This window comes from Chenopodium album, chromosome 2, assembly GCF_948465745.1.
Source record: "Chenopodium album chromosome 2, dcCheAlbu1.1, whole genome shotgun sequence".
In the NCBI taxonomy this organism is placed as follows: Eukaryota; Viridiplantae; Streptophyta; class Magnoliopsida; order Caryophyllales; family Amaranthaceae; genus Chenopodium; species Chenopodium album.
Window position 1 is genome coordinate 4,713,450 of NC_137835.1, and position 26,449 is coordinate 4,739,898.

Below are 26,449 nucleotides of genomic sequence, written 5' to 3' on the forward strand. Positions count from 1 at the left end.
ATATGGGTGACACATGTCATTAGCATGTTGTCCCCATGAGTTTTAATAATATTATAGATTTAGATCATTTTTGCATATTTTAGAACCTAGTGTTAAAAACTAAATTGATGGCTAAGAATGCAACTCAAAGTTATAAAAGGTTGTTTGGAATCATATACGCCTACTAACTTGAACACATAAAGGTTTTTAGTGGCAATGGGTTAATGATGGGAGACATGGTCATAATTAGTTAAATTGATAGTTTAGAGGAAAAATGGATTGTTCCAACCATTTAGGGAACCACCTCAAACCCTTTTCTTTTATATCTTTTATATTTTACCTTTACACTTACAACGTACGAGTACTATGTAAATTTCAATTATTAAACTCTCCCGTTGAAAAAAAATAAAATAAAATAAAAATAAAATAAAATAAAATAAAATTAAATTAAATTGTTAAACTCTACTTGTGTATAAGTTTATAAAGTTGATTCTTCATATTTCACAACTATATATGGAGACAACTCTAATGACTTAGCTATAATCACTCATATGTAATTTGTGAATTAAGACTTGTTTAGTTCACCTTGTTTTTGTTAATATGGTCTAATCAGATCTAATATGGTATGAATTAATCTGATGTGATCTGATTGTCTAATTTGACAAACTTTGACCTCTTATGTACAATATTCTATAAAGAAGAAATATGTCGAGTGAGGTCTAGTTACAATCGTAATAATGTGTATTTTATTATTATGTATTTTTTATAATTTTTTCATTACGTAATTAAAGATATTTAGGGATAAAAAACAGCAAATAAATCAATAAATTGATTATAACTATCAGAAATTTCGGCAGTTTTATTTCCGGACGAAAAAAAGTTAAAAAAAATTATAAAATTGAAGTCTAATATCCACGTTTTTTAAGAAATTTTGGAGGTTTCAGGGCTCGGTGTCTGAAACTTTTGAAATTTTAGGGGATATATTTTGGGTCATATAATTTTGTTTAGAACCATAAATGATCATTATTTGTTGTCATAAATGTTCATTGTAGGCTTGAATTAATAAAATCAGTGCAAGTTGTAAACCGATAACTCGTCTGTTTAATGACAAATTGGATGGTTGCACTTAGCCAGGTGGACTCCCGGAAAGTATTAGGGACCATTGTAAACATTACGACAATTTTTATTATCGGGCGGAAAAAGTCAAAAAATTCCAAAATTGAAGTCTAATATCCACGCATTTTACGAAATTTTGGAGGTTTAAAGACCCGGTGTCGAAAAGTCTTGAAATTCTAGGGGATAAATCTCGGGGTCATATAATACCTTTGGAACCATATATGATCATTATATGTTGTCATAAATGTTCGTGGTAGGCTTAAGTTAATGAAATTAGTGCAAGTTGTAAATCGGTATATTGACCGTTTAAAGGCAAATTGGATGGTTCCACCCACCTAATTGGATTTCCGGGAAGTATTAGGGACCATGGTAAAAATTTCGGAAATTTTAATTTTCGGGTGAAAAAATGTCAAAAAATTCCAAAATTAAAGTCTAATATCCACGCATTTTGCGAAATTTTGGAGGTTTCGGGACCCTGTGTCGAAAAGTCTTAAAATTCTAGGGGATACATCTCACGGTCATATAATGCCTTTTGGAACCATTTATAATCAGTATATGTTGTCATAAATGTTCATGGTAGACTTGAGTTAATGAAATCAGTGCAAGTTGTAAACCTGTAAATTGGCCGTTTAAAGGCAAATTGGATAGTTCAATCCACCCAATTGGACTACCAGAAGGTATATGGGACCATGGTAAACATTTCACCAATTTTATTTCCATGCCAAAATAAGTCTACAAAATTCAAAAATTGAAGGTTAATATCCACGTTTTTTGAGAAATTTTGCAGGTTTTAGGGCCCAATGTCAAAAAGCCTTGAGTTTTTAGGAGACACATCTCGGGATCATATAATGTCGTTTGGAACCATATATGATCATTATATGTTGTCATAAATGTTCCTGGCAGGCTAGAGTTAATGAAATCGGTGCAAGTTGTAAACTGGTAAATTAACCGTTTAAAGACGAATTGGATGGTTCCACCCACCCAATTGAACTCCCGGAGGATATAAGGGACCATGGTAAATATTTCGAAATTTTTATTTTCGGGCTAAAAAAGTCAAAAATTTCCAAAACTAAAGGCTAATATCCACGTTTTTTAGACATTTTGAATGTTTCGAGGCCTGCTATCGAAAAGCAATGAGATTTTATGGGATACATCTCGGGGTCATATAATGCCGTTTAGAAACATATATGATCATTATATGTTGTCATAAATGTTCGTGGTAGGCTTGAATTAATAAAATCAGTGCAAGTTGTAAACTAGTAAATTGGCCTTTTAAAGACAAATTTGATGGTTCCACCCACCCAATTGGACTTCGGAGGGTATTAGAGACCATAGTAAACATTTCGGCAATTTTTATTTACGGGCGAAAAAAATTTAAAAAAATTCCAAAATTGAAGGCTAAGATCCATGCTTTTTGTGAAATTTTGGAGATTTCTAGGCCCGTTGTCGAAAAGACTTAAAAATTTAGGGATGCATCTTGGGGTCATATAATGCCGTTTGGAATCATATACTTTCTCCGTTTCTATTTAGTTAACGTGTTTGATTTAGGCACATATATTAAGGAGAGGAGAAAGAGTGAGAGAGAATGAAAAAGCAAGTGGGATAGCTTGTAAATGCAAGATAAAAAATTTACCCCAAAAGGAAACGTGTCAACTAAAAAAAACTTTCTAAAAAGGAATACATGTCAATTAAAAAGAAATGGAGGTAGTATAATCATTATATGTTGTCATAAATGTTCGTGGTAGGCTTGAGTTAATGAAATCGGTGCAAGTAGTAAACCGGTAAATTGACTATTTAAAGGCAAATTGGATGGTTCCAATCCACCAAATTGGACTCCCGGAGAGTATTAGTGACCATGATAAACATTTCGGCAAGTTTAACTTCCAGGCGAAAAAAAATCAAAAAATTCAAAAAATGAATACTAATATCCACCTTTTTGAGAAATTTTGGAGTCTTGTGATCATTATTTTTGACATAAATGATTGTGGTAGGCATGAGTTAATGAAATCGGTGCAAGTTGTAAACCGGTATTGGTCGTTTAAAGGAAAATTGGATTGTTCCACCCACTCAATTGTACTCTCGGAGGGAAATACGGACCATGGCAAACATTTCGGCAATTTTTATTTCCGGGCGAAAAAAGTCAAAAAATTCCAAAATTGAAGGCTAACATACACGCTTTTTGAGAAATTTCGAAGGTTTCGGGTCCCGGTGACGAAAAGAAATGAGATTTTAGGGAATACATCTCGGGGTCATATAATGTCGTTTGAAACCATAAATGACCATTATATATTGTGATAAATGTTCATGGTAGGCTTGAGTTAATGAAATCAGTGCAAGTTGTAAACCGATAAATTGGTCGTTTAAAGGCAAATTGGATGGTTCCACCCAACCAATTGGACTCCCAGAGGATATTAATGACTATGGTAAACATTTCGGCAATTTTTATTTCCGGGCGAAAAAAGTCAAAAAATTCCAAAATTGAAGGCTAATATTCACGTTTTTGAGAAATTTTGGAGGTTTCGGGACCCGGTGTCGAAAAGACATGAGATTTTAGGGAATACATCTTGAGGTCATATAATGTAGTTTGGAACCATATATGATGATTATTTTTTGTCATAAATATTCATGGTAGGATTGAGTTAATAAAATCGGTGCAAGTTGTAAACCGGTAAATTGGTTGTTTAAAGGCAAATTGGATGGTTCCACCCACCCAATTAGGCTACCGGAGGGTATTACGGACCATGGTAAAAATTTCTGCAATTTTTATTTTCGGGCGAAAAAAAAGTCAAAATTTCCAAAATTGAAGGCTAATATCCACGCTTTTTGAGAAATTTTTGAGGTTTCGGGGTCCGGTGTCGAAAATCTTTGAGATTTTACGGGGTACATCTCAAAGTAATATAATACTGTTTTAAACCATAAATGATCATTATATGTTGCCATAAATGTTCATGGTAGGCTTGAGTTAATGAAATTGTTGCAAGTTTTAAACCGGTAAATTCGCCATTTAAAGGCAAATTGGATGATTCCACCCACCTAATTGGACTCCCGGAGGATATTAGGGACCATGGTAAACATTTCGGCAATTTTTATTTTCAGATGAAAAAAAGTTGAAAAAATTCTAAAATTAAAGACTAATATCCACGCTTTTTGAGAAATTTCGGAGGTTTCGGAGCCCGATGTCGAAAAGCCTTTAAATTTTAGGGGATACATCTCGGGTTCATATAATGCTGTTTGGAACCATATATGATCATTATATGTTGTCATATATGTTTGTGGTAGGCTTTGAGTTAATGAAATCGGCGCAAGTTGTAAACCGGTAAATTGGTCGTTTTAAAGCAAATTGGATGGTTCCACCCAACCAATTACACTCCCGGAGGGTATTAGAGACCATGGTAAATATTTCAGCAATTTTCAATTCCGGGTGAAAAAAAGTAAAAAATATTCCAAAATTAAAAACTAATATTCACGTTTTTTGAGAAATTTTGAACGTTTCGGCTTTATTACAAAATTCAGCCCCTTTACAGTTATACAGCCGATAATACTACTGTCTATCTCTTACATTCTCACTCCTTATCTGCACTCGGAATACAAAGAACAAAGGTTTAAGGCTCAAAAATGAAGGGTTTATCAAGCTTCCTTCAATAGATAAGGTATTACATTTATAAACCCTTTTTTCTCTCTTTTTCTCTTTGTTAATTTTAATGGCTGCTCCTCTCACCATGTCTATGGATCTTCATTATAATATGAACATTTCAAATATTTCTGAACCCAAACACCCCAATTTCTTCCCCAAAATTTCCAGATACCCAATTAGAAAATCCACCATTTTCTGCAATTCCTCTAAATCCCCTCCAAATTTGGAAGAACCCCAGAAAAATTCTTCACTTTCTGACCAACTTAAGCCTCTTTCTAAAACAATTTTATCAGAAAACGCTAAAGAACAAGCTCAACTTCTCATTAAACCGCCCAAATCTACTTGGGTCAATCCCACTAAACCTAAGCCTTCAGTTATTTCTCTGCAACGCCAAAAACGCTCTCCTTATTCGTTTAATCCCCAAATTAGAGACCTTAAGCTTTTTGCAAAGAAGCTTAATGATTCTGATTATACTTCTGATGAAGCTTTCTTTTCAATTCTGGAAGAAATCCCACATCCAGTTACTAAAGAAAACGCTCTTTTGATGCTTAATTCTCTGAAACCATGGGAAAAAGCTTTGCTTTTCTTCAATTGGGTGAAAACCCAGAATTTGTTTCCTATGGAAACTATTTATTACAATGTTACTATGAAGTCTTTGAGGTTTGGTAGGCAGTTTGAGCTTATAGAAGGTCTTGCTAATGAGATGATTGATAATGGTATCGAGCTCGATAACATTACATATTCGACTATTATTACCTGTGCTAAGAGGTGTAATCTGTTTGATAAAGCTGTGGAGTGGTTTGAGAGGATGTATAAAACTGGTGTGATGCCTGATGAGGTTACTTATTCAGCTGTTCTTGATGTGTATGCCAAGATAGGGAAGGTTGAGGAGGTTATGAGTTTGTATGAAAGAGGGAGGGCGAGCGGGTGGAAGCCCGATCATATAGCTTTTTCTGTGCTTTGTAAGATGTTTGGTGAGGCAGGGGACTATGATGGTATCAGGTTTGTATTGCAAGAGATGAAGTCTCTTGAGGTACAGCCTAATTTGATAGTTTACAATACTTTGTTAGAGGCAATGGGTAAGGCTGGAAAGCCTGGCTTGGCTCGGAGTTTATTTGAGGAAATGGTTGAATCGGGGGTTACTCCGAATGAAAAAACCCTAACAGCACTTGTCAAAGTCTATGGTAAGGCAAGGTGGAGCAAGGATGCTTTGGAGTTGTGGGAGCGAATGAGGTCTAATGGATGGCCTATGGACTTCATTCTGTATAACACATTGCTGAGTATGTGTGCAGACCTTGGATTGGAAGAGGAGGCTGAGAGGCTCTTCGAAGATATGAAACAGTCCCAGCATTGTAGACCGGATAGCTTTAGCTACACAGCAATGCTTAATGTGTATGGTAGTGGTAGGAAGGTAGATAGGGCAATGGAGTTGTTTGAGGAAATGTCGAAAAGAGGAGTTGATCTTAATGTCATGGGATTGACTTGTCTGATTCAGTGCTTAGGAAAGAGTCAGAGAATTGATGACTTGGTTAGAGTGTTTGAGGTCTCAATTAAGAGAGGTATCAGGCCAGATGATAGACTCTGTGGTTGCCTACTTTCCGTTATGTCATTCTGTGACAACACTGAAGATGCTGACTTGGTTCTTGGTTGTTTGGGAAGAGCTAACCCGAAATTGGTTGCCTTCATCAGTTTGCTAACTGAAGAGGGAACTAAATTTGAGACGTTGAAGGAAGAGTTCAAGGCTATACTTACTGATGCACAACTTGAATCTAGAAGACCCTTCTGTAATTGCTTGATTGACATCTGCAGGAAAAGAAATTTGCAAGAGAGAGCTCATGAGCTTTTGTATCTAGGAACTATTTTTGGATTGTACCCAGGTTTACACAAGAAAACCGCAGGTGAGTGGAGTTTGAATGTGCGGTCACTATCTGTAGGTGCAGCTCACACTGCTCTAGAAGAGTGGATGACAAGTTTATCGAATATTGTAGAGCGTGAAGAGGCACTGCCAGAGTTATTTTCTGCCTATACTGGTGCAGGAACTCACAAATTTTCTCAAGGTCTAGCCAGCTCATTTGCTTCCCATATAGAAGAATTAGCCGCACCATTTAGGCTTAGTGATGATAGAGTGGGTTGTTTTGTTGCAACTCGAGATGATATAGTATCATGGGCACAATCTAGGGTCCCCTCTCCTGCTTTAACAGCCTAAATTAAGAGCTAGAAGCTGTTAATATTACCTTACGTTTTGTAATATACTGGCCCTTCTGTAGGCTGCCAGAATTTTTATTGTCTTTTAAAGCCTTAGGAAGAGCATTATGTATCTCACTTTTCATTGTTGTCAATCTCCAAAATACAATTCACACGTCACACAATGGACTTCATGATCTTTGACTGCCACTCTGCCAGGAATGTCATGAAGAGTTCAATTTTAAGGGCCGCCTTCTGTTTTGTCTTAGTAAAACTCTTTATCTCTATTGCTTCCATCATCATAAATGCATCTCAGATTATGCATAGTATAGCAAACCACAAGTGAATGAACGTTGGCATAGATAGACATTAATTCGAGGGGGGGTAAAAAGAACCTTACTTCTTTTGTTCAACTGAAATTGGAAGAGTATGAGCAACTGACAATTAGTTGCTGGATTTTTCAATATGTGGGTCTCATACTCTCATCTCAGCTCATTAGTATGAAAATCTGATACTATTGTTTTAGAACCAAGGAATTATACCATCCAACTGTGATACAACAAAAAATTACTCCCCCCGTCCCTAAATTACATTCCTCTTTCTAGCATTTATTCCTCACATAATAGAGAGAAAGAGGAATGTAATTTAGGGACGGAGGAAGTATGTAATTTGTAAAGTTCTGCAATTTCAACCTGCTACTCTGCTTGTAGATACATGACTGTTAGTCTGTACTATAAGCTTGCTACTGCTAACTATTGCCTTTTGTCAAGTAATTTTATTTTTGTGTACTAAAAAAAAAACACACACACACACACACACATTTGACTGCAAATAATTACTGCAAATCAAAGATTGATGAGCAAGAGCTAGTCAGAAAGTTACCTATTACTGAATTAAAATTATACATCCCACAGTAGAAATATTCATGCTAATGAAATTAGCTGCTTAAAAAAAAATGCACGAAAATTGAAAACCATATAAACGAAGCATGTGAAAATGAATAACCGGATAATAGAGGTAATTTCTCACATCTCAAGTCCCGCAACATTGACAAGAACACCCATTTAGCCACAGCATTTGAGTTTGTTACTCCAAAAAAAAAGAAGAAAAAGGTCTACTATATGCAGAGAAGAAAGTAAACAGATAGCAATCTTTACAAACAGTCTAAAAGCTCTCTATATCATAAATATATCATAAAAGACTACTAAGTATTACTTGTACTGTATTAAACTAGGACGAAGTAGCAGTCATCTTCTTCACCTTCTTTAAAAGCTCCTTCACCTCATTTTCCAGATTAGATTTTATCTCATCTGACATCTTACCATCAGTCTGTCCCAACATTGATGTCATTGCCTCGAGCTTCTGCTTTATAAAGATAACCGCCAAAGGTTCACCTTCCGGTGTGGGTGAGTTCGGTGACACGGAAGGCTGTTTGTCAGGTGATTTGGCTACTGGTGACTCAGTAGATTTCATTTTCTTCTTGATCTGCACATTCACTTGCTTATCCTTAGAAGACACAGCTGCAAGATATTGAATTTTATAGCCCACTTCCGCAGTTCCAAAAGGAAGACTCTTCTGCATACTGTCCATAGCAGCTTCAGCATACGAACTCTGTACAAAAACTATCTTAGCTGTGGATAACTCCGAGATCACCTCAGTTTTTGAATCGTCCAAGTCACCAAACTTGCAGCACATTCCTATGATATCTTCCTTTGTTGGCAAGGAGAAATCTGCCGGAAATGTAATCACAAGGGTAGCTGCTGATGAAGAAGGCTCACACGATACTTCATGATCAGGCTTTGACTCCGAGTTATGCTCTTTATTTGTTGCACTCCGTTTAGAAGGTTTCCGCCTGGGGGTCTGCTGATCAATATCATTCAGAACCTTATGCTCTGAGTCTGACCCGTGCATGGTACCAGCCGAATTTCTCTTTCTCTTTCTCCGTTGATCATCAGCCAATCCTTTCTTATAGATTTTATAATTTGGTCCATTTCTGTAATTTGAGCTCCTATATGAAGATACAAATCCCTTGATTGAATCAAAGTTTTGGTCCCTTCTTGTACATAGTGGATCAAGAGCAGCTGAGTGAATTTCACGAAGGACACAGTCCAAAGAATCAATACTTTTCTCAGGACCATTTTCCTCAGAACTCAGATCTGGCTTGCTTCTGTTCTGATCTGGATGATCAATTTTCTCTTGCTTGGAAGCCGATACCTTAGAAGGCTTCTGAAGTGTTTCAGCGCTGCATTTCACTAACGGAGTAGAGCCCACTAACTTGCTAGCTGTCTTGGCCATCCTTTCGCCCATATTAGCAACATCAGAGAGCTCAAGACCTCTTGCTTCTGAACTTGTTTGTGATAATGAACTTCTTTGCCTCTGCAGCAAATTTGTGTAGGGAGGAGACAAGTACTTGCTCAATTTCCTTTCTCTTGGAGAGATCCTCTCATAACCCTCCTCAGCCGTAGATCCACCATTAATGCTCACCTGAGGCACAATGTTCATTTTCTGCTTGTTTTTTACCTTACCACCACTATCACCTGAAGCTTTCTTGTCAGAGGTAGTTGATTTTACAGAGTCCTCTTTCGTTTTCCTTGAGCTTGATCGGGATTTTACAGAATCCTCTTTTGTTTTCCTTGAGCTTGATTGAGATATTACAGAATCCTCTTTCGTTTTCTTTGAGCTTGAACGGGCATTTACAAAGTCCTCTTTCGTTTTCCTTGAGCTTGATCCGGATTTTACAGAGTCCTCTGTCGCTTTCCTTGAGCTTGATCGGGATTTTACAGAATCCTCTTTCTTTTTCCTTGAGCTTGATCGAGTAATCATCGAATCATCTATCACATGATTTTGGGTTTCATCAACAGTCTTCCTTTTTTTCCTACTAGATATTGAAACCTGCTTTCCTAAATGCTCCTCATCTTTAGAAAAACCATCATCTCCATTTGCCACAGGCATAAATGGCTGATCCTCACCAGCAACCTTCCTCTTCCTCTTCCCAGATTTCACTACCGACTTTTCTATCTGTGAATTTTCTTCTATTCCATCCATGTTACTCTCCAACTCATCTTTTGTGTCCATTCCCAACAGGTCAGCAATGCTCTTCGTCTTCCTTCTTCTATGTGGTGGCGTCTGCACGTCATTTTGTCCCAGCGTCTGATCTTCAGAGCCTATAAACCAGTCCCCATCATCTGGACCTCGAAATGAAGTTTCCCTAGGTACACCCTGCTCATTCACAGGGTCTTCAATTCCCATGGGATCACAATATATCGGTAGCGAGTAGCCGAACTTAGCAACATAATAAGCCGATAATCGACTCTTTAACACTGTTATCTCAAGTGCTTCTAGCAAATCAAATATGGCCATACGTCTGATATCAGCAAGCATTGCTGGCATATCAAGCTGAGCAACCGAAAACTTGGCAATTCCGTTCTCAGGAACATGAACCCCTTCTTTGACACCTGCATTCACTACAAACGGCAGAGAACTTTGGCTTTCTCTTGCACAGGAACAAGTCATCTGCAGCTTTACAAGTCTACCAAATTCATTCTGAGCTTCCTCCACAGCAGTAACAAAGGTCTTCAAGCTGCTTTGCTTTGACATCTCTTCAAAATTCTCCTCAAACGATTTCAACTGAGAAGGATCACACCAAGCAAAAGTCCTATCCCCAAAATACGCAACCAGAATCCGCCCCTCGTGCTTGTATTTCAACGCAAACTCAGATGCATTAGAAGGATCATAAATCCTCCCAGGCCACCAAGGATGACTCTTAACCTTTCCCCAAACAAAATCCCCCACACGAAAAACATTTTCTTCATCATCCTCATCACCAACCCCGCTCCCCTTTTGCCCATCATCCACAACACCAATGTCCTCCTTTTTACCAGTCACAGCCCTGTTCCTCGTCCTCTGCGCAATGCTACTCGATACATCACCTAAAGGTTTCCTCTCAGAACTGCTTCTCCCATACTGAAACTTCGCCCCAAAACCCTTCCCACACACTTCCTTCGAAACACCGGACGCAACATCCCCTATCACACTCCCATCCACCTTTTCATCAATTTTGCATTCTGTAATCCCCTTATCTATCACACAGCCATCAGCACCATTCTCCCCATCCACAATCATCCCGACCCTAGAAACATCCGTCGTCAACGATTCATTGGCAACACTCACATCATCCCCAACACCGGCACCGGCACCGCCAACAGCGGCACCTCCATCAATCGAATTATTATCATGGACACTTTCTTCCCCAAAAACCCCAGAACCATTGGCTTGACTTTTTGTTACACGAGCACCCATTAAAGAAGAACTAGTCAAATCCAAACCACAAGATTCCTTTTCAACAACTGAGGAAGTGCTTATAATTGTTGTTGACTGATCAAACTGAACTAGGGTTTTACTTGTTTTTACCATCTTTCCATCACTTTCCATTTTAGGAAACTTTAAGCCTAAAATGTTACCCTCAACAAATCACAGCTGCATAGAAACCTACCATAATAATCATACAACAACAACAACAAAAACCAATTCCCAAAATCATCAAAAATACCCAATAAATTAAAAAAGCAAGAAAACCCCATAATCATAAAATTAAGCCCAAAAACAAGAAATTAAAATATACAGACCAACAAACAAATAAAATATAATCTTGATTGATTTTTATATGCAAAAATAAAGGGGGGTTAAGAAGAAGAGTGGCGTACCTGTTGAAAGAGAGCAAAGACACAGAAAAAAGGGGGATTTTTCTCTCTCTAAACTATCTATCTAACAATGGTTTTTTAGCGTTATTACAAAGCCCGATAAATATTCAGTCTTTTGGTAAATTGCTCATCCAGAAAAATGGTCTACTGTAAAATATAAACCCTTGTTTTTTCTTTCCTCCTCAAAAGAAGCAAGCATTTATTTGCGCATTTTCAAATTACCAATTTAGGTTTTGTCAATTGCTAAACTTGGTGGATATCAAGGGGTATTTGTAGAATTATCATTATATCCTTTGGGGTACTTGATATACTTGGGAGTTAATTGTATGATTTGTTTTTTGGGTTTTATTTTGGCATATTCAATACATAGTACGGAGTAATTACGGAGCTTAAGAGCAAGTTTAGTCCCAAATCTTAAAACTTGGGGTGACGACATCAATTTGAATCTTAAGAAATGTGCTTAAGACTTTTCCCATTTTTCTTCAAAAATCTCAAGCAAGTCTCAAGTTGAGTCTTGAAATTCTAAGACTCAACTTAAGACTTGAGATTGGGACTCACTTCACCCACCTCACTTTTTTTTTTTTTATTATACTTTTTTTTTTTTTAACACTTTTTACATATAATATGTCAAATATTTAAGTCGTAGGGCTAAAGTGATAAATTTGTGTAAGGGTCTGTTCTTTTACGTTGAAATTTAGTTCAGTTCAGTTCAGTTCCTAATTTCCTTCTCTTATAAAATATTCATTTCAGTTCAGTTTAGTTCAGCTTAGTTCAGTTCAGTTCAGTTCAACTGAGTTCAGTCAATGAGAACAGGCACTAAGTCTTAGTGAGTCTTAACAAGAATTTGATGATATCATTTTCAATGGGGACCACCAAAAATGATGTCACATCCAAGTCTTAAGACTTGGGGCTAAACTTACTCTAAAACATATAGCAGCGGATATATTCTTATGATGATTAACAAGCTTAGGGATTGTTCTCATTTACTGAGCTGAACTGAACTGAAAATAAGATGAAGAGAATATCCGAACAGGCCTTTAAAACAAATATATATATTGGGAAAGTTTATAGTCAAAGTAATCAAATGACAAAATGAAAGTGCAAAAGTCAAATTGTTGCGACTATTACAAAACTGTAGGAATAAAACATATTCGTAAGCGATATATTTAAGACAAAAACTATCTTAAACATTGTGACTCTTAAAGTAAAATTAGTGGGATACATCAAATTATCTATATAGATAGTTATTGATTTCCTAAAAAAAAAAACCGTTATTGATGTTTTTATTTTTTTTAAAAAATGTTGTGTATAAATGAATGATTTAGAATTGGAGAATTGTAGTTATAAAACTATAACCTATAGTAATACCTATTTAAAGAGGAAAATATTTTCATTTACATGGCACAAATTATCTTTAGTGACACTCATTTTCGGGACATCTTTATTTTTATACTCGTAATACATTTTGCATAATAGATGTTTTTCATTTAACAATTTTTTTTTTTATAATTAATCACCTTTATTACGGAGTATTTTAGTTTGTGAAATTATTGAGAAAAACTCTCTTATGATTTTATTAAAATTTTGATTCAACCTAACAATACTTTGTATATATTTCATCTTATTTATATATACATTTCACATATGTTGCACCAAAAAAAAAAAAAAAAAAGTCATACAATTCTAATAATATCACAACATCCATTTTCATACTTGGAATTCATATAGTCATAATGTCATATGTGTCCCTATTTCCTACTCCGTATTATTAACGTTAATTAGGAAATAATATGTGACTAATTCAGAAAATCACTTGAATATTACAACCTTCCTAATAAACCCTATTCACATTGAATTGATATTTCCAATTATAATATGTTTTTAATGTCGCAAGTGTTACATGCATATTTCCTAATTTAAACATCGTTGGCCGTTGCAAAAAGCATCTTCTACTTCTTCCTCAACTATTTTCACTGCCCTATCTTAGCACATTTGCATATTTCCATTAAAATTTAACAGGTTTGTCCTTCAAACTCTTCATCTGGGTTTTTTTATTCAATTATTAGTGTTCAATTTATTTGATTGCATTGTCAAATTTTCTAGATGTTGCTGTTTAAATTCATGCATTTGTGTATATTGCAGTGTTTTGTAAATTAATTGTAATTAACATAGTTAAATTGACGATCATTTTTTTCTAATCAGGTTAAGTGGATTATTGATGATCAATGATTTTGTTTATCATGATTATTATTAAAGGGTTTTTGAATTTTGATCAGGCTTTTTTTTCAATGATTAGAAGCTTAATAAATGATTAAGCCCTCTATTAACGATGATTAATTCTGGGTATATTTCATGATTAAGCCCCCTGTTTATTGTTTGATAATATTATATACTTATCCTGCACCAATGAATTTCCCATGTTGAATTGAGCATTCTTATTCAATCCGATGCATTAGGCATTCCCCTCGTGACTGTAGTGACCTAAGCTAATGTTTTCGTTACACAGGTAAAACATTAAAAGGTACTTGTAGTACGCGTGTTGATAAAAAAGGGCCTAAACTAATTTAGGATTTGATTAGAATCATGAAGTGATGAACTAATTGAGAAATTAGATGAGATCTTCGATTAATTTTCATGCATGAAATAAATTCTAGCTGCTAATTAGTTGATCATATGTTAGTAATGAATGAGTTTTATGAAATTGTCCTGCAGTTAAACTTATAACAATGAGCAATAAACACAATCAGCAAGTAAATCCACCTCCACCAATGGAGGAGTTATCTCCAAAGAAGACTTCTCCAAACATACCGTCGACTAAGAAGTCTATGGCAAGTGCATTCAGCTTGGTCGAGCCAATGGAGTTCTTGTACATAAGAATAGTGAAAGGTAAGGACCCTTGTGAGCTTGAAAATGATACCGAAACTTATAAAACATATGTTGAAGTGAGAATAGGAAACTACAGGGCAATCACCAAACCTGTGGAGAAGACTGCTAACCCTGAGTGGAACCAGGTGTTTGCATTCTCTAAGGAACGAATTCATACCTTTTTCGTAGAAATTTTGATGAAGAAGAAAGATAAAGAGGGAGAAGGGGTGAAGGGTAGATTGATCTTTGATGTGAATGAGGCCCCCAAGCGAGTGCCACCAGATAGCCCTTTAGCCCCTCAATGGTTTATATTGGAGGACTTGGGAGGGGTGTGTGTGAAGGAAGAGTTGATGGTCGCGGTTTGGATGGGGACTCAAGCTGATGAGGCATTTACTGAAGCATGGAATTTGGATGCTGCAGGGGTAAGTTATGAGGATGTTGTGAATACCAAGGCAAAGGTGTATATGTCTCCTAAACTTTGGTATCTTAGGGTGAATGTAATTCAAGCTCAGAACTTAGAGATTGCGAATAAAAATAAGAAGGCAGATGTTTTTGTTAAGGCTGTGTTTGGGGATGCAATGGCAAGGACAAAATTTTCTACCAGCAAGAATGTTTTGAATCCATTGTGGAACGAAGATTTGATGTTTGTTGCTGCTGAACCTTTTGAGCATCTACTAGTTTTGACAGTGGTGACCAAGGTTGGGAATAATGAGGAAGGTGTTGGGAAGTGTGTGATTCATTTAGGGAAGTTGGAGAGGAGGCTAGGTAGTAAACCAGTTGATGCAAGATGGTATAGTCTTGATAGACCAGGCGAAAACTGCAAGATACAGTTGAGGACTTCTTTGGATGGTGGATATCATGTGCTTGATGAGACTGCTCGCCATAGTAGTGATACGAGGCCAACTGTGAGGCAGCTATGGAAACAGGAAATCGGGGTGTTGGAATTAGGAATTCTGAATGCAACTGGTTTGCCACAAATGAAGATGAAAAGTGGGCAGCAGGGAAGAACAGATGCTTATTGTGTGGCAAAATATGGGCAGAAATGGGTTCGGACAAGGACAATCATAAATAGCTCTTCGCCTCAGTGGAACGAGCAGTACACTTGGTTGGTTTATGATCCTTGTACTGTAATCACAATTGGAGTTTTTGATAACTGTCAGTTTCAAGGTCTTGATAATGCTAAAGGATCTCGGGATTCAAGAATTGGTAAGATTAGGATCCGATTATCTACTCTTGAAGTTGATAGGATCTATACTTACTCATATCCACTTTTGGTCTTGGAACCTCAAGGACTGAAGAAAATGGGGGAGCTTCAGTTAGCCATTAGGTTTAATTGCACATCTTACATAAATTTATTACAAGGTTATGCTCAGCCGTTCCTTCCCAAAATGCATTACACTCACCCTTTATCCTTATATCAGCAAGAATGTCTGAGACACCAAGCTACTAAGCTGGTTTCATTGAGGTTGGGCCGTTCAGAGCCACCATTAAGGAAAGAAATCGTCGAGGATATGCTTGATTATGATTCACGTAACTGGAGCCAGCGAAAAACAGCAGCTAACTGTCAAAGGATTAAAGCTGCACTTTTTAGTCTAGGATATGTATTCGAGTATGTGGAAAGTGTAAGCAGCTGGAAAAGACCCTTCCTATCAGTCTTGGTGCATTTGCTTTTAATCTTCCTGGTATTCTACCCACAACTTATATTTCCTGCCATATGCTTCAACTTTGGTGTGATTGGGATGATGAATTATCAGTCCCGTCCTAGAAACCCTCCACACATGGATCCTCAATTGTCCAGTGTTCACGGACTTAGTAAAGAGGACTTGGACGAGGAATTTGATGGAATTCCAACGACTTGCAAGAACAATGATTCACTAAAGTATCGGTATAACAGACTAAGAATATTTGCAGGGCAGTTGCAGGTACTACTTGGAGACATAGCAACTCAACTAGAGAGAGTACTATCTCTTTTCAGCTGGAGGGATCCTAGAGCTACTGCCTTGTTTGTGGGCTTCTGTATGATTTCTGGGATTGTTCTTATTTTCATTCCAGTGCGATTGTTATTTATCTTGTTTATAGTTTACGTTTTGAGGCCTTTGAAATTGAGGAGCAAGCAGCCATCAGTGCCTGTGAACTTCTTTCGCAGATTGCCTGCGAAAGCAGATTCGCTACTTTGATGCAGCTGAAGGCAATGTTACTTGAGAATTGTCCACGATTGTGACGAGGTATAAACAGAATTATGTGTTTTGTTTCATTGGTATCCTATGCCACTATTATTTTGTACAGGAGATTTGAAGTAGTATTTTCAATTTTCATGGTTAAAATTTTTTAGTATTCTCTATACTCATCATAATAGAGCAAATATTTTTTGTTAAATTGTTGTCGCATCATTTGGAAGGATTTATTCTCAAGCGCATCATCTTTAACCTGAAAATGGCTGGTCAAAATGCATTAGGCAACTAAGCATGAACAAAAGTACGCCCTAAACCGAGATCCATGTATAAATTTCGGCTGTCAACTGCATTGATGGAAATTCCATCTGAAATTACAGATTCTGTAACCTTTTTACCCCCCACCAAATTTTGCTACTCTTTTTTCTTTTTTCTTTTTTTTTTAACCCTTATACCCCCTTTTTTCGGCTCTGAAAAAAAAAAAAAAAAAAAAAAACAAAACAAAAGAAAAGAAAAAAAAAACAAACAAACAAAAAATGAATTGAGGAGCCTCTACCTAATCTACCTACGCAAAATCCCCAATGGAGAAAAGAAGAATAGAAAGAGTAAAACACCCTTTCCTCTAAAAAAATCCCAACCCATATGTTCCCAAGCTTTCTCCGTCCTCGACTATGGCAGCACCTTCTTAACTGGGGTACTTTTCTTACAGTCTCTTCAATTGTTTCCTCCCCTAACTAAGACAGTATGCCTATCAACCTCTAGGACTAATTTTGAGACCCAGGAGAACTGGGTCTGTTACCATATCAAGACGACTGCCCAGCTGTTAAGATCAATGTCTATCCGGTGGTTCTGATTGAAACCATGTCAGCTTTGGCAATTCCAGATAGAGCCTTAATTTTTTTAGTTTTCATATGAACATGTTTTTTAGGGATATTTTCCTGAAGACTTCCAAATTCTCCCTTCAAGAGATACCACCATAACAGTGACATCATCATGGTACTTTCGGCGATCACCTTGGGGAATATCCAACAAGTCATGAAAATCCATACCTGTATGCATCAAATAAACAAATTAATCAAGCTCTGAATATTAAGATGCAAAAGTAACCACTAACTAGTAGGTGCAACATTTTATAAGCAAAAATGATCCATCGACTTAAAATTAGCTTTGCACGATTTACGCACCACTCGGACATTTAACAGAACAATCCCCACTCCGGTAGAAAAGAGTAAGCAAGAGCTTTATGTAGAGAAAAATAAAATCGTGGAGGTAATATTCAAGCACAAAGACAAAACATAGCAGCAAGATTAAAGAAATGTTGCTTTGGACAAAGTTCCAAAACAGAGCTAATTGCTCGCCTCTAGCCTACAAACTATATTTTCTTGTTCTTATGCAGTGACCAAAGAATCTAAGTCTGTGCTCCATAACGTATTTGAAGCTCCAGAATCAAGGCACTGGACTATTGTAAACGAAGTTTGCCTAGAGAAAAAAACTAGATGATGACAAAGATAGGTAGAAATTACCTGCTTTTTTAGCGGCTCGGTTTAGAAGCTCCTCTATTAGATGTTGTGCTGGATCTCCATCAGGAAATTTCTCCAAGAAATTCTCAACAAAATAAACCACATCCTGATTGCTGAAATACTGATATAGCCCATCAGATGAGAGCACCAAAAACTGGTCTCTTCGTCCAAGTTTGTGATGGCGAAGAGAAGGAATACATGATACATAAGGGGCACTACCAATGAACTCATTTCTGAACATCTCCAATAACGAGTCATTAAACTTGGCCTGCAACAGAAACACAGGTCAATCAGAATAAAATCCTCAATTATTTGCGAATTGCTGTATATGGTTCAATTTATATATTTTATTTCTCCTGTGTTTGGTATCCAGAAGGCATGTGAAGGCTTAAAAAATACTCTATATATTTCTGTCTCTGTAAAACTAGGGAAGGCATGTATACCCTGGAATTACGCTTCCAGAGGCATAGAAATATACTAACAGACACACTATAGTTGCTCAAAAGTCTTGCCACAAAGGTGAGAAGGAAGTGAGAGAAAAATGAACACCTAATTATTTTTCCTGTACCATCAACCCCTTAACTAAGGATTTAAGACTGTGTAATCTGTCTCAGCCCACAAACCCCACCCCAAATAGCTAGAAATCATAATTTTCATAAAATTCATTTGTTTATAGCATCTTCACTGCAGACGATTACTGCAGCAGACTAAACAAGAGAGCAAAAAAAACATAAAACCACTCTTACCAGAATGATAAGATTGTCTAAATGTCTAATAGCATAAGACTATGCAACATGTACTTTACCATATAGAATCAAGCCCAAATGAAAAGCTTATCAAAAACGTGCAAGTATTTAAAGCTCAGTTGAGCTCATCATCTATTAAGAAACCAAAGAGGCTGACAAGTAAACCAGAATTCTTTCAAAAAGAACTGCATATGTGACTAGACCCTAAATTGATTACTAAAAAACACAGTTTGTAGATGCAAGTCAATGATTGCATGTTTCTTTACAAAAGCAATACCAGATACAAGGAAGTAGCATTCCACTGAAATGTCAGCGAGGATAAAGGCCTCCAACTCTCAACAGATTTTTTATAGGTAAGATTGTAAGAGACCTATTTTGCGCAATGAAGCTTATACATTGTTTCCATCTAGATTCCAAGGGTAAGAGTTGACTGTAATATAGTTCAAGTGACAAACCTGTTTGAGGAATCCAGCTCCAAACGCTCGAGTAACCTTGAGACGGCCTTTTACTCTATCATTGACAATGCAGTGTTTATCATCTGGATGTTCCCTCTTAATTCTTAGAACTTCCTGCAGAATTGACAAAACATAAGAAATTAGAAGCACTAAGCTGAAGGAAGCAGATATATCGAGCTCACAGACAGAAAATAGAGGACTGCATCCATCTTAATTTGCAGCATCACATAGTGTTTCAGAATTTTTGTTCTTACACTTCTTAGGACTATCACAAAAACCAAATTATTCAGCACATTTCTGTTAAGTCAAACATCAGAGCTTCCAAGCCTTACTTTAGAAAGAAAATTATGGCAATAACATCACATATTTATAATCTCCACCTCTACAGCAAAACACATAATATCCAATCAATCATTCTATGGTCAATATCCTTGAAAAACTTATATGGAATAGCACCAATACTAACATAGTAACACTATAAATCCCTACAGCTAAAACAAAAATGTGTGGTTGTTTCAGTTACTTTTACTATCAAGCAATAATGTTTATCACTCTATAGTTAATAGCATGTTCATAAGTAATGATAAATGAGTGACCCATGCCCCAAGAGAACCCACAAAGACAAAAATATTATTAACATATTAGAACTCCAAAAATCTCAAGTACTGGACTGTCTCAGAATATGGTTGACAAAAACAGAAACTGGAAAGAAGATATCAAGTGAATCACAACTTGTATAACAAACCATCCAATACCCATCTAATGTTCCTTTGGACAGGTTCACAACTAGTAAATCAAGTTATGTTGATCTCCAAAATAGACTGAAGACAGCTGATTTTGCCTCAATACTGTTGGAGCAGCATTATACACTAATCCCTGTGGGGCCCCCGCAACCTGTGACTAGGAAAAATCAAATGGGTATGTGCTAGAGGTACATTTTTGGGCTAATAATACAAAAGTAGATAGGAAATTCCTTTCCCATAACCTATCTCAAATAGCGAAGTGAATTGGAATGCCTATGCTCCCATAAACCAAGCAATATTTTTAAAAAAATGTTTCCAACTTAAGTGGGTTAGGTTCTCCCCCCTCTCCTCTCTCTTAAACCACAGTAATCAAGGCCCTCTCAAAAATGCTCACGAGACCCCCCCCCTCCCCCTTTCTATAACCACAGTAATCAAGGCCCTTTCAAAAATGCTCAGACACAAGAGATATATACACTACAGGAATGTTTTGATATAAATTGCAGCTTATATAATCCACTAAACATACCAGCAATCTCCAATTTCAACTTCAATGAATCAATGACATCATTGCTATCTTACTGCCATTAGGTATCACAGTCATCTATCTCTCTTTCTCCAATTTAAATTCTTCCTCTATCTATAGATAACGATTTTACTGAGCTTGAGTCAGTCAATTTTCTCAACATTTATAATTCTTCTCCAGAAAACAGCAGCAAACGCAGATGACAGATATCGTGCTACAAAACTACTTTTTCCCTCTTCAATAACCGCAATTTTGCAAGAACATTTGTAACTGGAGGAAATATAAGAAGTAATGAAGACAATAGTGGTTGAGAGAAAATATGGACATATTCTTGGCAGCTGGCAAGATCTCATATCAAAAGGGATGATTTAAAGTAAGAAAGAAATTTACTATACTTAGAGACTCTTGTTTTAATTCTGGGACCAAGGCTTGGCTTTTACTGATATAGGTACTTAATACTACAAGCAGGACCACAATAAGCCTCAGCACTAAGTCATTCCATAAAACCTGATTCCCAGAAAGCATTAAAATTTCTTCATAATTTTAAACAACACTCCAGCAAATATACTTCTACACAGGAAAAGTATATATTAGGATCCTAAAGAACTCACCTGGAACAAACAGTAATAGCTTCACCATTTGGCAATGCATTATCCAGGAAAAAGATAAATATAAATCTAGAAAAGTCCACACCTTTGTATCTCCTGTTCTTAATTTTGGTCCAATTTCTCTACAGAAAGTAATTTCATTGACCATTGAACATCTAGAGAAGCACAAAGCTCATAATATCTCCCCCCCCCCCCCCCCCGGGAACAAGAAAGGATTGACACCACAAGCCTTCTTAAATCAAGTGAACCACTATAGAGCATATCGAAAACTGGTAGGAGCATATCTTCTATAAAGATCACAATTATGTGTTCACTAGCACATGAAGTCAAAGCACAGTGCAAAGGAGACTTTAGTTATCTAAATTTTCAATGGACAACAGCACAGCAGAGTACTTATCCCACTACAATATAGTCTGAGGTGGTCCATAGGCATGTACCTTCACCCTTAAATAGCTACACTGCTACAGATTATTAGAGGTTGTTACCAGAAGGCGTGCAAGGTATAAATATCTTAATATTTGTCAATGTAATGTTACCTAGATTATTCACTTTACCACAAGTATTATGACATATTCTTAACAAATTAATATGGGCATGGACAATGAAGACTTCATTTTTTTACCAAAACATAGAAACTTATAATAAAGGAGAAGCTAATTCTAAGTGCCATAGATAGAATACATGACACTGAACCCATATCAATAATATAGCCATAAGTAGAAATGAAATCTCCGTTTTCCTTTAGGCAAGAGAGTAGGAAAAAAAAAGAAGAAGAAGAAGAAGAAGACTTTAAATAATACTTTCATGCACTTACCTTCATTTATGTATAGTCTACCACTAAAATAAACAAGGGCAAAGAGAACTAGCAACTGCTGTACAAGTAAATGAGATATATCACAGAAATCATATATAATCAGACATGCTTGAGAAATTAAGGAAAATATGAGAGTGGTGACAGATAAAACACTAGTTTGCAAACACTGCTTCCAAAACAAGGCAAATAAGAATTTGTTTTATAAATATTCCTATTTAATATACTCAAACACACTCAGGTACATACATGTGGCTTTCAAGGATTTAAGTTACACTAGAAAACAATTACAAGCAAGTAGCAAGTAGAGGTGGAGATACAGAAAGTATAGTTGGACCATAGTTAATGCCATACAAATAAGTACCACAATCTATTGGGGAATAGTATTTTTAGCTCTTGAACGAAGAGCACCAGCATATGCATTCACCAATCTATGAGGAGAGGAGGATTGAGGTGGGGAGGCATGCAGAAAACTACGCCCAAATTACCACAAGCATAGGTTGGACATATCTAGAGCTAAATCTACAACAAGGTGAAGCAGCAACAACTGGGCTTAGTACATTAATTTGCTAATTGGGCACTTGGGTCCTATATAGCTGCCTCGAGAATTCCAGACAATTGTTAGACTTAGTTCACATAATCAGTCATAGTTTAACAATGTGCAAGAAAATTGCAGCTGTGGAATCAATAGTATGGATAAAGGCACCAAAGAGGCAAAAAGACTATAAATTCTATTGGGTAGAGCCACAATAATGCACTGCTATTTTAACAAACACTCAAGCGCCGCCGATATTGCCCTACCTTGCAATTCAGACTGGAAGCAGGAAAAGGGTGAGATAAGCAACATGATCATGAAAGACAACAGCATAAGCATGAAAGAAATCAAACATCAACAACCAGCATCTCAAAGAGGCATTTCAATTAGCTACTCAACAACAAGATTGGAGTCTTACTTCTTCAACACTGGTACTGTGGTCAATCGTAAGCTGCAAAGCAGTCAGCTTCATGGCCTCCAAAGGAAACTCATCATCCACATTGCTCGACTTCTCACCACTAGCTGTGCATTCCTCAACAATTCCTTCTGTACTAGACCCACATTCTGCCTTCTCCTTCAATCTGGCATTAGAACAACTCTCTTGAGGTTCCAATTGTGCAACAATAGCACGGCTATCCCCCAAATTCATCACATACACATCCTCATCTCTCATCAAAACAACTAACAAACACGAACCCATTAACGCAAGCTCTGGATACCGATCAAGCACTTTATCTGTTAAATCTAAATAAGCTTGCTCCGTCTTTTCCAATGCCTGGGACAATGCCCTCAAAACCAAGTCATGATCCACAGGACCCGTCTTTCTCCTACGACCACTCCTACACGATCTCTCCTCAACTCTATTCTCAACATCATCTACTTTATCCTTCTCTTCTACCCCAAACCTCCATTGAAACAGCCCTCTACTGTGCCCTTCCTTACTCCTAGTTAACCCTTGCTTCAATTTCGATAACAGCAACGATCTCCTCCCCACGGCAGACCCTGCATTGCTAACACTAACCGCATCATCAACCGAAAATGCAAATCTATCAGACCCCGAAAGATCAAGCCCATCTTCAGCATCATCCTCCGCAAGAAACTCCCACAATTTCCTCCTAATTATCTCCTTCTTATCCAACCCCGCCTCGAATGTAACCCTCTTGACCACCCCGCCACCACCACGCTCCTCCCCGGCACGATTTTCCCCCTCCCCACTATCCACATTCACAATCTCCCCCTCAATTTCGGAATGATTCTCCACTTTCTGCTCCAAAGCAACACCATCATCATCTTCCTCACTATCCCAAAACAAGCCTTTAAGCTCACCAAACACGGCCCGATACAAATGACCCATTAGAAACTCCGGAGCATCCGGGCCATTAAACCCATCATAAATCCCAACAAACAACCACCCATGTTCTTCCGATACAACCACATGTACCCGATCCTCCCCCGCCTTCCCCAACGCCCACTGTACATTTACATTACTACCCTCAACATCATCTTCAACCTCTTTCTCTCTCCTCCTCCCAACCTCCTCTTCGCTACTCTCCTTCCTCCCTACTACCGGCACAACCCATTGCCGCTTCTTCTCCGAGAAGCTTCTATACAACTTCTTCAAACTCTTCTTCCTCTTCTTCTTCTTGTAGGCCCCACCAAGAGGGGCCGAGAAGGGGACCCGCCCAGTATCCGGCCCGGAATCAAGCGGCCCAGATAACGCCCCACGGTCGATCGGACCGGAGAGGAAAAACCCGGAACTATCCCCTCTTGGAACCGGCTGCAACGGCAAAGCCGAAAACGACGACGTACAATCAAACCCGTTTACAATCGAACCGGACCCGTAAACCGCGGCGGTTTCAACCTCAACAGTCCTCGGAGTAGAAGTATTCGCAGAAACCGAAGCTCCGGAAATGGTGCGAAACCCGGTTTCCGGCCCACCAACTCTGGGCGGTTTCCGGGTCGGGTCGGATCTATCGTCGAAACGAAGAGAATGAGAAGGAGAGAGAAAATGATCGGAAGAAGTAGGAGAGAGAAAACGAGCAGAAGAACGAACGTAACAGAAAGAGTGTCCTAGGGTTTCGTCAAGAGGTTGTTCCGCCGCAAAAACAACCGGGTCTTGGTGGTTATGGTTGTTGGAATCGAAGCTCTTGTTATGGTGGTGGTTGTTATGGTGGTTGTACTCAGGTTTGAGACATGGGATGAGGTGAGAGAACCCACTTCCCATCACATTTGACTCTCTGTATCTCTCTCTCTCCTCAATCTTTCTCTCTCTACAAAATTTCCGACGACTTTCTCTCTCCTCGGTAGCAGTAGTAGTAGTTTTTCTTCTGGGTTGTCTTCTTCTTCTTCTCTCTTCTGTAAGTAAGAAAGGAAGTCTAAATTTCTGACTGTTTTTTTCTTTTTTTTTTTCTTCTATTACAGGAGAAATGAAAAAGAAATAATAAAAATGGGCTTTATTTATGTAAGCGGAAAACTAGTCAAACAGATTCAAAATTCACACAAAACATACACCCAGCAAAGAGGAGGAGAGAGAAAGAAGGAAGATGGAGGGAGATTTGCTTTTATTTTTTTTTGGTTAGTTTTTTTTTTGGATTTTTTTCTCTCTCTTACCAATTGGGATTATGTTGGTTTGAAAATGAGGAAGAGGTTAAATTGAAATTTGGAACTTTATGGTAGAAAAAGAGGGTGGGAGGGGAAAATTTTTAAGAAATTGATAGGTCAATCCAAAAGTGCTACATTATTACTACTCCAAATTATGGAGAATCATTTTCAAAGTAATAGGATTTTATTTTTGTATATTTGCCAAATAGTTATTTCGCCTACCTTTTTCATTTTGGATTGTAAATTTAAGTCGAGAGTATTCAATTTACTATTTTCTCCGTCCCTGAAAGATCGACCCTTATAAGCAATTTACACGGTTATGTCAATTTGGTAGCAATATTGTATGAATTTTACAATTGAATTATTAGGGTCTTAAATTTATCTTTGTTTAGTAAATATAATTATTGAGGTATTAAATGTTTTAAGATTTCTTTTTTTAATAAATTTAATACGTGTCTCAATCGTAATTCATCTAAAGAAATTTCACTAATGCGGTAAAATCAATGAAATATTATGACCACTTATGACTATTCAATTACAAAAAACATTTTCAAGTATGTAAGTTAAATAATAATGTAAGGGTTACATTCTTTTAAAGATGACTCAAAGCATGAAATTGCTGAACAGTGTTTTAAAATGTGAAGTTGTCAGTGACTCAAAACGTGAAGTTATCAAACAGTGATTCAAAACGTGAAGTTAACAAACAATGACTGAAAAACGTGAAGTTGCAGAACATTGACTCAAAACGTGAAATTACAATAGCTCAAAATGTGAAACTGTGGGTATGCTGGTATTTGCTTGCTGAAAATCTTGAAACTGTTGAGAATCTTGAAACTGTTGATATATAGAAGAGTACTAGAATTGTATTCAAAAACTTTACTTTAATTATTATTTTTTTTAATTTATATATGGATTAGAAAAAACATGCTTTGTAGACGTGTGGTATTTTGTTAGATTCCTCTCTATTTGTATTTTTAAAACACCAATTTTTTTCTATAATTTTTACTTATTTATAGTTAGATTTATTTACGATTGAATTTATGCATTTACAAACGTGATAAAATAATGTGTTAACTAATTTGAAGCATATCAATCAATCAATAAGGGCATGTTCCGATTGACTGAACTCAGTTGAACTGAACTGAACTGAACTTATTAATTAGTGATTTTTAACTACGAATTAGTGATCTTTTATTATTTATTGATTATTTATTACTATACATATGTGTATATACAAATGTACATATTAATAATAATA

At 36.9% G+C, this 26,449-nt stretch overlaps 3 protein-coding genes and 1 pseudogene across 3 annotated transcripts; 2 read left to right on the forward strand and 2 right to left on the reverse strand.

Moving 5' to 3' along the window:
- Positions 1-4,628: 4,628 nt before the first annotated feature.
- On the forward strand, positions 4,629-7,051 carry LOC145593788 (pentatricopeptide repeat-containing protein At5g46580, chloroplastic pseudogene; annotated as a pseudogene).
- A 963-nt stretch (positions 7,052-8,014) lies between these two features.
- On the reverse strand, positions 8,015-11,786 carry LOC145593797 (uncharacterized). The gene is made up of 2 exons (XM_081650167.1): positions 11,617-11,786; positions 8,015-11,401 (listed from the first exon to the last, which is right to left on the reverse strand). Exon 2 carries the CDS (start codon positions 11,342-11,344, stop codon positions 8,144-8,146), a length of 3,201 nt encoding a protein of 1,066 aa, XP_081506293.1. The 5' UTR covers positions 11,345-11,401; positions 11,617-11,786; the 3' UTR covers positions 8,015-8,143.
- A 2,595-nt stretch (positions 11,787-14,381) lies between these two features.
- On the forward strand, positions 14,382-16,655 carry LOC145580407 (FT-interacting protein 3-like). The gene has a single exon (XM_081637748.1). It carries the CDS (start codon positions 14,382-14,384, stop codon positions 16,653-16,655), a length of 2,274 nt encoding a protein of 757 aa, XP_081493874.1.
- A 303-nt stretch (positions 16,656-16,958) lies between these two features.
- Positions 16,959-25,221, reverse strand: LOC145593807 (protein phosphatase 2C 29-like). The gene is made up of 4 exons (XM_081650177.1): positions 23,009-25,221; positions 19,371-19,484; positions 18,173-18,437; positions 16,959-17,698 (listed from the first exon to the last, which is right to left on the reverse strand). Exons 1-4 carry the CDS (start codon positions 24,812-24,814, stop codon positions 17,574-17,576), a joined length of 2,310 nt encoding a protein of 769 aa, XP_081506303.1. The 5' UTR covers positions 24,815-25,221; the 3' UTR covers positions 16,959-17,573.
- Positions 25,222-26,449: the final 1,228 nt, after the last annotated feature.